This window comes from Nerophis lumbriciformis, linkage group LG24 (assembly GCF_033978685.3).
Source record: "Nerophis lumbriciformis linkage group LG24, RoL_Nlum_v2.1, whole genome shotgun sequence".
NCBI lineage: Eukaryota > Metazoa > Chordata > Actinopteri > Syngnathiformes > Syngnathidae > Nerophis > Nerophis lumbriciformis.
The window spans coordinates 24293952-24305000 of NC_084571.2; the positions used below are offsets into that span (position 1 = coordinate 24293952).

Genomic DNA, 11049 nt, shown 5'->3' on the forward strand with positions numbered 1-11049 from the left:
CACGTCTGACTCCTCCCCTTTCAAGTCGTCCTGATTTGAGCGGCGGTCATTGCACATACTGGTCATGTGACCTCTCGGAAATGTGAGTTTTCTTTTGAAATTGTTGGTCGGAGCTAAATTCAGGTGAGTCCAGATTGCTCGAGTGGAAGTCTGACATGAGCAAGAAGATAAACACAAATGTTTTTAAAGACAAAGTTCAAATAATTAATAATAAATTAACTGCTGATATCAGACTTCCACAAGTGCATTTTAGAAATGTGACAAATTCTTTAATCAGCTTGCTCAAACTAACCAACATGGAGGAAGATGAAGTTTAGACGAAGAGTCTGCAGGCTGTTTTTGTACTTTGGTTGTATTTATTATCGTAAAAACAAATTAAGATGTTCTTTTATTATTATTATTTAATTAAATCTATTAAAACAATTATTTTATTCAATAAATAAAGTATTAATTTAGTTAAAATATTGTCCATTTTGGCCCCGATTTGATATTGATATCCCATTATAGCAAGCTAACTTGCTATAATGCATGCTTACTTTTTATGCTAGCGTTTTAGGTCTATTCGATCATTTAAACCTAAAATGTATAGGTTTTGGAGAATGTCTCCAGCTTACAAGTATACAAACTTTTCCCATTATAGCAAGCTAAGGTTAGCATGCTAACGATTTATACTAGCTTTTTAAGCTTCACCCAACCCCTGGGCACAGATATAAGGGAAGAAAAATAATTAACTCACTTAAAAAATATGATTTAAACGTTCAAAATAAAATGATACTGTGGAGGTTGCCCACCAGTGGGTTCTCTGGACCACCACACACCGACATGAGAGCCCAGTTCAGATTCACAATGAAGTTTTATTTTTCCAAATAAAATCTTTCAGTTGCTTTTCAGCACTTGTCTTTTCGTGACTGTTCGTCTTGCTCTCGCTCTCCACCAGCTTCAATTCCCACTCCACCACGTCTCCCCTCCTGGCAGCTGCTTATAACAGAGCGACAGGTGATTAGATAACCAGGCCCAGGTGGACCATCTACACACTTGTCGCTGATTTTGAGGCCGGTCCTGGCACACCTCGCTTTGCTGCAGGCCCGCAGGCCACGCCCCCCTCCACATACCTCCACCGCCAGACGCAGGCCGGAAAGCCGTCCGGCCGCGCCTACTCCTCCCCCACCCCCGTGAGGGAGCAGGAGAGGAAGTCGGCCACGGCCATCTGCGCCCCCGGTCTGTGGATCACTCTAAAATTGTAGGGTTGTAAAGCTAGATACCAACGGGTGATCCACGCGTTGGCATCTTTCATGCGATGGAGCCACTGGAGGGGTTTGTGCTTCGAGCAGAGACTGAATGAGCGCCCCAGGAGGTAGTACCGGAGGGCCCTGACCGCCCACCGAATGGCGAGGCACTCCCTCTCCACGGTGCTGTACCTCGCCTCCCGGTCGGAGAGCTTCCGGCTGATGTAAAGGATGGGGCGGTCGACGCTCTCCACCTGCTGGGACAAAACAGCTCCCAGTCCTCTGCCTGACGCGTCAGCCTGCAGACAAAACGGGAGAGAAAAATCAGGCATGTGCAGGACCGGCTCCTCGCAGAGGGCCTTTTTAACCCTCTCAAACGCCTGCTGGCACTGCTCTGTCCACTGGACCAGATCTGGAGCACCCTTTCGGGTGAGGTCAGTTATTGGGCTGGTCAGGTCCACAAACCGGGGGATAAACCTCCGGTAGTAACCCGCCAGACCCAAAAATTGCCTCACCTCTTTTTTCGTCTTGGGGGTTGGGCAGGCCGCAATTGCCGCTCTTTTGTCTACCTGCGGACGCACCTGCCCTCCTCCCAAGTGGTACCCCAAATACTGTACTTCCCTCCGGCCAACTTCACACTTCGCCGGGTTGGCGGTGAGCCCCGCCTGCCTCAGGGACTCGTGCACTGCCCCCAGCCAGTTCTTCCCAGCCGCTACGCTGGATGATGACGTCATCCAGGTAGGCAGCCGCGTATGCAGCGTGAGGGCGCAGCACCTGGTCCATGAAGCGCTGGAACGTGGCGGGCGCACCGAACAAGCCAAACGGAAGTGTCACAAATTGGTATAAACCTTCCGGAGTGGAAAATGAGTTTTCCTTGCACTCTGGCGACAAGGGAATCTGCCAGTAGCCCTTGGTCAAATCCAGTGTCGTAAAAAAACTCAGCAGTGCCCAGCCGATCCAGGAGCTCGTCGAGCCGGGGCATTGGGTACGCGTCAAAACGTGATACCTCAGTTACCTTGCGGTAATCCACACAGAACCGCACAGACCCATCCTTCTTCCCTACCAGAACGATGGGGCTGCACCACGCACTGTGGGATTCTTCTATTACCCCCAACTCCAGCATGGATTTTAATTCCTCCCGATCCACTTTGCGTTTGTGTTCGGGGAACCTGTAGGGCCGAGACCGCACCGTAACACCCGGGCTGGTCTCAATATGATGTTGGATGAGGTTCGTACGGCCGGGCCGGGTGGAGAACACATCAGAAAAGCGCTGCTGCAGCTTGGCAACATCTGCTTTCTGCGCTAACGTGAGCTGATTATCACAGAGGAAGGGGGAGGGCAGGGCAGAGCGCGGATCTCTGGCCCGAACTCCTTCTCCTCCTCAACCACTGTCACCATGGAAACAGGCTCCGCCTCCTTCCGCTCCACCAGCCCGTCAGTTTGCGGGTGGTATACGCTGGTGCGGATCGCTTGAATTCTCAATAATCCGTATAGTTCCTTTATCGTGCGTGACATAAAGGACGTGCCCTGGTCAGTCAGAATCTCTTTCGGAATTCCGACTCGGGAGATGACCTGAAACAGTGCTTGCGCACACTCTTTGTAGAGATGGAGTGCAGCGGCACTGCTTCGGGATACCGGGTTGCGTAATCCACCAGGACTAGCACAAAACGATATCCCCGTGTGCTGGTAATGGGCGACTTGGGGGTGCCCGCCGGATTGACCAGCTGGCAGTCCGGGCAGGCAGCACACCAGCGGCGCACGTCTGCCCGGATGCCCGCCCAATAGAATCGGACCATTACCCGATTGAGTGTCTTATCATACCCCATGTGGCCAGCCATGGGGTTGAAGTGCACCAACAACTGGGTGATTTCCCCTCCTGTCTGAGTGTCACAGCTCACTCGGTATAATCTATTTCTAATGATTGAAAAATTAGGAAATACCCGCGCTGTTCCCGGGCGCACCAGCTGACCGTCGATGGAAGCCACCTGGTCCCAGGCCGCGCGCAGAGTGTCATCTCGGGACTGCTCGAGGGGAAATACTCCGGTGCCAGTGGGGGGCTTCCCGCGAAGCCCTCGCCGGTTCCCCCTCGGCAGTGTCGGATGAACCCGCGTCGCCACTGAGAACCGCGCGGATAGTCCCCTTTCCTACGGACCATGAACGCACCCCTATACATTGTGTCACTAAATGGTTAAACCCCGGGCAATTTGTACCCAAAATTACAGGGTGCATAAGATGCATACTTACAGCAGCCTTGACACTATGCTTTTGCCCATCATACCAAATTTCCACTGGCACCACAGGGTACTTGGGCACATCCCCATGAACACATCTAATTTTCACACTTGCTGCTTGCCTCAAAGCCCCGGGTCGAATCAGGTTCTAGTGGATCATGTACTGCTCGCAGCCCGAATCCACCATCGCCTGGTTTGTACCCCCTTGTAACCTTACCGGTATACAGTATGTCTCACCCAGGCCGGGGGAGGGCACTGGAGGGCCGGCCACCCGGATCACCTGCCTTACCTCCACCCGCGGAGGTCCCTGACGCACGTGATCGGGCCGCCCATGTCTCCAGTTTGAGGGGCCGTCTGCGTGGGAAGTGGGGTATAAGCAGCAGCCGGGACCTGCAGAGAAAGAGCAGAGGGAGAGTCAGATGGGTAGAGATGGGTAGTGCCTTGGGACCGGCGATACCTCCTCCTCACGTTGCGCGCTCAGTCCGTGCGGTGTGGGTGCCGGTCGCGCCTCGCGGTGCCCTGCCAGGTGGTCCTCGGCAGGGCCAACTGCTGCCAGGTCCCGGGGCCGGTGATACCGGACCCAGTTTGCCGTTCGCGCAGGGATCGCCTCCACGAATTGCTCCAAAACGAGCCGCTCCATCAGCTGGCCAACTCCCTCCCTTGGCTGCAGCCAGCGCCTCGCCGCCTCTTGGAGCCGCTGACCCAACAAGAACGGGCGGTCCTCCGTCCCCAAGCACATCCTCCAGAACCGGCGTCGGTGGTCCTCAGCGGTGCCCCCGGTCCGGTCCAGGACTGGACCGGGGGACTCTTCAGGTCCGGAAAGTGCACGCGGGAGGCCATCGGTAGGCTGAGCGCCGCTCTCTGCGCCTCCCCCTTCAGCAATGGCAAGAGTCTTACCCCCCCACTCTTCTTTTCTGCCGTGGCCACAAAAATGGCAATGAATGCATGGGAGTCCTCCTCCCACATGCGCTGCATGGCGACGGCCGCTGCTGTTGGCCGTGCTGCTGGTGGTTGGCCGCTGTCACCTCCGCGAGCACGCTCGCAAGAGCTGCCAGGAGGTCCGTCTCTTCCGCCTCAGGTGGTCCGGCTTGGTTGGGCGCAAAATTGTGGAGGTTTCCCCCCAGTGGGTTCTCTGGACCACCACACACCGACATAAGAGCCCAGTTCAGATTCACAATAGGGGTTAGATTGTTCCGTCCTGAGATCGGTAGGTTGTGAGTTCAAACCCCGGCCGAGTCATACCAAAGACTATAAAAATGGGATTCGTTTGCTTGGCACTCAGCATCAAGGGTTGGAATTGGGGGTTAAATAACCAAAATGAGTGGGCGCGGCACCGCTGCTGCCCACTGCTCCCCTCACCTACCAGGGGGTAAACAAGGGGATGGGTCAAATGCAGAGGACAAATTCCACCACACCTAGTGTGTGTGTGACAATCATTGGTACTTTAACTTTAACTTAAGTTTTATTTTTCCAAATAAAGTCTTTCTGTTGCTTTTCAGCACTCGTCTTTTTCGTGACTGTCCGTCTTGCTCTCGCTCTCCACCAGCTTCAACTCCCACTCCACCATGTCTCTCCTCCTGGCTGCTGCTTATAACAGAGCGACAGGTGATTAGATAACTAGGCCCAGGTGGACCATGCACCTGTCGCTGATTTCGAGGCCGGTCCTGGCACACCCCGCTTCGCTGCAGGCCCGCAGGCCACGCCCCCCTCCACATATTTATTTTAAATAATCTTTTTCCACTGCTAGATATAAATCCCCAGTAAAAAAATCAAGGCTTATTGGTATATTTTAACTTTGAAAATAGATGACATTAGACAAGTTGATAAATAAATTACATTTGGTAATTTCCCAACCAATATTCTACAACACAAATACAACGTTAAAACAACATGCTTTTTGACAACGTTTAGTCAATGTCGGGTTCTAACGTTGATTTGACCATTGAATTTTGGTCATTTCCTAACCAATATTCTACAAACACTGTTTCCATATGAGTTGGGAAATTTTGTTAGATGTTAATATAAACGAAATACAATGATTTGCGAATCATTTTCAATCCATATTCAGGTGAATATGCTACAAAGACAACATATTTGATGTTCAAACTGATAAACTTTTTTTTTTTTGCAAATAATCATTAACTTTAGAATTTGATGCCAGCAACACGTGACAAAGAAGTTGGGAAAGGTGGCAATAAATACTGATAAAGTTGGGGAATGCTCATCAAACACTTATTTGGAACATCTCACAAGTGTGCAGGCTAATTGGGAACAGGTGGGTTCCATGATTGGGTATAAAAACAGCTTGCCAAAAAATGCTCAGTCTTTCACAAGAAAGGATGGGGCGAGGTACACCCCTTTGTCCACAACTGCGTGAGCAAATAGTCAAACAGTTTAAGAACAACGTTTCTCAAAGTGCAATTGCAAGAAATTTAGGGATTTCAACATCTACGGTCCATAATATCATCAAAAGGTTCAGAGAATCTGGAGAAATCACTCCATGTATGCGGCATGGCCGGAAACCAACATTGAATGACCGTGACCTTCGATCCCTCAGACGGCACTGCATCAAAAACCGACATCAATCTCTAAAGGATATCACCACATGGGCTCAGGAACACTTCAGAAAACCACTGTCAATAAATACAGTTTGTCGCTACATCTGTAAGTGCAAGTTAAAGCTCTACTATGCAAAGTGAAAGCCATTTATCAACAACATCCAGAAACGCCTCCGGCTTCTCTGGGCCCGAGATCATCTAAGATGGACTGATGCAATGTGGAAAAGTGTTCTGTGGTCTGACGAGTCCACATTTCAAATTGTTTTTGGAAATATTCGACATTGTGTTATCCGGACCAAAGGGGAAGCGAACCATCCAGACTGTTATCGACGCAAAGTTCAAAAGCCAGCATCTGTGATGGTAGGGGGGTGTATTAGTGCCCAAGGCATGGGTAACTTTCACATCTGTGAAGGCACCATTAATGCTGAAAGGTACATACAAGTTTTATAACAACACATGCTGCCATCTAAGCGCCGTCTTTTTCATGGACGCCCCTGCTTATTTCAGCAAGACAATGCCAAGCCACATTCAGCACGTGTTACAACAGCGTGGCTTCGTAAAAAAAGAGTGCGGGTACTTTCCTGGCCCGCCTGCAGTCCAGACCTGTCTCCCATCGAAAATGTGTGGCGCATTATGAAGCGTAAAATACGACAGCGGAGACCCCGGACTGTTGAACGACTGAAGCTCTACATAAAACAAGAATGGGAAAGAATTCTACTTTCAAAGCTTCAACAATTAGTTTCCTCAGTTCCCAATCGTTTATTGAGTGTTGTTAAAAGAAAAGGTGATGTAACACAATGGGGAACATGCCCTTTCCCAACTACTTTGGCACATGTTGCAGCCATGAAATTCTAAGTTAATTATTATTTGCAAAAATAAAAAAAGTTTATGAGTTTGAACATCAAATATCTTGTCTTTGTAGTGCATTCAATTGAATATGGGTTGAAAAGGATTTGCAAATCATTGTATTCCGTTTATATTTACATCTAACACAATTTCCCAACTCATATGGAAACGGGGTTTGTACAACACAAATACAACGTTGAAACAACATGCTTTTTGATGACATTTAATCAATGTCAGGTTGTGACGTTGATTTGACCATTGAATTTTGGTCATTTCCCAACCCATATTCTACAACACAAATACAACGTTGAAACAACATGCTTTTTGACGTTTAATCAATGTCAGTTTGTGACGTTGATTTGACCATCGCATGTTGGTCATTTCCCAACCAATATTCTACAACATAAATACAACGTTGAAACAACATGTTTTTTGATGACGTTTGTTCAATGTCAGGTTGTGACGTTGATTCGACCATTACAATTTGGTCATTTCCCAACCTATATTCTACAACACAAAGACAACATTGAAACAACATGCTTTTTGACGACGTTTAATCAATGTCAGGTTGTAACATTGATTTGACCATTGAATTTTGGTCATTTTCCAACCAATATTGTACAACACAAATACAGCTTTTTGACCACGTTTATTTAATGTTGGGTTCTGACGTTGATTTGACCATTGAATGTTAGTCATTTCCCAACCAATATTCTATAAAAAAAAATTCAGTAAAAAGCAGCCTGCAGGTCTTCGCCGTGTGATTTGTTGAGGTTCTCCATATCGCGGCGTCTGATCCTGTCCTCTACCCCCTCCCCCTCCAGGTGGGCTCCGTGGTGGCGGTTGGCTGGATCCGCTCCAAGAAGGCGGTGGACTGGCGCCTCTTCCGGAACATCTTCCTGGCGTGGTTCGTCACCGTGCCCGTGGCGGGCCTGTTCAGCGCCGCCGTCATGGCCGTGTTCGTCTACGGCATCCTGCCCTTTGTGTGACGCGGGGCGATGTGGCCGGGAGGGAGGGATAACAAAACCACGGAGCGCCCGAGAGTCTTGATAGTGCAGGAAGACAGGAATGACGAAAGGTCGAAGGTGAAGAGAAGGGATGTGAGGAGGGTTGGTTCACATGCTGCCTGGCTCTATTCAACCCTTCAATGTCGTGCACTTAAATCCACGCTACAAAAAAATAACATGGCTGACATTCACTTGGTGATTATTAATCCAACATGCCAGAAAGCGACTGTACATATTACTATTATCATTATATACAGCAACTGTTGTCTTGCTTCAAAGTGTGTGGTCAACCAACCCATCTCACTTTCCCCTCATGCTGTTCTGCAAGGTACAAGGGAGGGAAGGCAAGGCGCCTCGGTGAGGGCCGACGAGACTGTCGCTCTGCTTTTGTTTTTACTGTTTCTTTTTACATCAGACCGTAGAAAAACCTGATTCACTACAGAGTTGATTTGTTTGTATGGATGGCTTGTTTTTAAATGTTCTCTACCGTAATCTGTACTGTAAATAGAGGGTGGAAATCGGGGGGGGGGGGGGCTCGTGTTTTGTTGTTTTAACTGTTGGGATATATGCACCATTTCATCATCATCACGTCATATTCTGGTTTCTAATTTGCCACAAACGCGAGTTTGTGGCATAATAGAAACGATCATTCATACAAAGTAGATCGGCGTAGTACCCCGGCAGTCCGCTAGGGGATGTGTTGCTTCTCAGCTGCTCAAATGAAAGGAAGAAGAAAAAAATGTCGGCGGCTCGAGAGTTTGAAGAACATGGCGGCACATTTGCATACTTGCCAACCCTCCCGAATTTTCCGGGAGACTCCCGAAATTCAGCACCTCTCCCGAAAACCTCCCGGGACAAATATTGTCCCGAAAATCTCCCGATTTTCAGCCGGAGCTGGAGGCCACGCCCCCTCCAACTCCATGCGGACCTGAGTGAGGACAGCCTTTTTTCACGTCCGCTTTCCCACGATATAAACAGCGTGCCTGCCCAATCACGTTATTCCATACGAGGCGTCCGGCATACCACCGATGAGCATGGTGCAGATGGAGAAAATCTTCTCGGCGTCCGTGACGCTGGTCAGGCTGCTGAGGGTGAAGTAGAGGGCGGCGATGTACGAGTTGCGCACCGACGGGCCGCCGACCGTGTTGTTGACGTAGGACATCTCCAGGGGTTTGCCCAGCTCATGGAGCCATCCTTGGGGAAGGACGGGAGGACAACAGGGTGACAAGAACTAAATCATCCAGACTAGAGATAAATTGTATTATTATGTTTATCTTACCTAAAAATAAATATATTTATTAATTTAAAAAAACAAAACTAAATACATTTTTACTATATTTTGCTAAAAACATCAAAATTTATTGTATTTTTATTTGTATTTTTTCTGACTCCTTATTACATCCAGCCATAGAATTATACATTAAAATAAACATATTTGAAATAATTAATTTTAAATGATCATAATCATTAATTTAAAATGACCATATTTAATTATTAAAATAATTGCTTGTTTATCAACAACTTTAGCATTTTATTCATTACATTTTTAAGCTCTCAGAAGCCAAGTTATGTTATATTCCTTAAGATTTATTTATGCAAGTTTGAAGTATCAATTATCTAAGCACAGTTTTGTTTGCATATTTTCAGGATATATATATTTTCACGTCCGCTTTCCCACGATATAAACAGCGTGCCTGCCCAATCACGTTATTCCATACGAGGCGTCCGGCATACCACCGATGAGCATGGTGCAGATGGAGAAAATCTTCTCGGCGTCCGTGACACTGGTCAGGCTGCTGAGGGTGAAGTAGAGGGCGGCGATGTACGAGTTGCGCACCGACGGGCCGCCGACCATGTTGTTGACGTAGGACATCTCCAGGGGTTTGCCCAGCTCATGGAGCCATCCTTGGGGAAGGATGGGAGGACAACAGGGTGACAAGAACTAAATCATCCAGACTAGAGATAAATTGTATTATTATGTTTATCTTACCTAAAAATAAATATATTTATTAATTTAAAAAAAGAAAACTAAATAAATTTTTACTATATTTTGCTAAAAACATCAAAATTTATTGTGTTTTTATTTGTATTTTTTCTGACTCCTTATTACATCCAGCCATAGAATTATACATTAAAATAAACATATTTGAAATAATTAATTTTAAATGATCATAATCATTAATTTAAAATGACCATATTTAATTATTAAAATAATTGCTTGTTTATCAACAACTTTAGCATTTTATTCATTACATTTTTAAGCTCTCAGAAGCCAAGTTATGTTATATTCCTTAAGATTTATTTATGCAAGTTTGAAGTATCAATTATCTAAACACAGTTTTGTTTGCATATTTTCAGGATATATATATATATATATATATATATATATATATATATATAGTGTATATAAATATATATATATATATATATATATATATATGAAATACTTGACTTGGTGAATTCTAACTGTAAATATACTCCTCCCCTCTTAACCACGCCCACCCCCGACCGCGCCCCCACACCCCACACCCCCACCTCCCGAAATCGGAGGTCTCAAGGTTGGCAAGTATGTATTTGAGACATTCGACATGCCAAAGTAAGATACTCTCGTCACCACGCCGGCTTTTAAAAGTAGAATTATGGAGTTTAAACACATAAATTTGTCATCTGCCTTTTTTGGGGGGTTTGGTCAAATACCCGTTTGGTGTCATATGTGCTATAACAAGATGCCTCAAACCCCCAATAATCCGTGTTTGCTTTTGCATTTGAAACCAACACTAGAAAAACGTCACTTTTTAAACAAAGAATTAAAAAAAAAGTAAATTGTTTGCGAATCAGTTTGATGGCTGCGTACACCCAGAAGTGGTTTGTACACCGACCCATTTGCTTTAAGGTTATGGTTCTAAGTTTATTTCCAGCTAGCATAGTTACAATATATCACATATTTTTATTTTCTCCTTACAACATGTTCAAAAAGGAGTAGAAAGAAGCATATCTTTTTTAATCTTATTTCTTTAGCAATTAGTAACGCATTTGTTCACTTCCTGTTCTCATTTCATAACATAATTTAAATAATAAACATTTTTCTTGTTGGGTATTTGCACTTTGAAAAAATGCCTATCAACCGCAATCTTTATGTGAGATAAGCACACAATTGCTTCTTATTTTTAAGCATTCTAAC

At 46.2% G+C, this 11049-nt stretch overlaps 1 protein-coding gene across 5 annotated transcripts in view; it reads left to right on the forward strand.

The window, feature by feature from the left end:
* slc20a2 (solute carrier family 20 member 2) overlaps positions 1 to 8396 on the forward strand; it is a 170727-nt gene extending 162331 nt beyond the window's left edge. For all 5 annotated transcript variants that reach the window (XM_061981838.1, XM_061981841.1, XM_061981837.1 and 2 more), the window contains one exon: positions 7686 to 8396. In XM_061981838.1, the coding sequence (XP_061837822.1) occupies positions 7686 to 7850 (165 nt within the window). In that variant the 3' untranslated portion in view covers positions 7851 to 8396. The remainder of the gene's footprint in view (positions 1 to 7685) is intronic.
* Positions 8397 to 11049: the final 2653 nt, after the last annotated feature.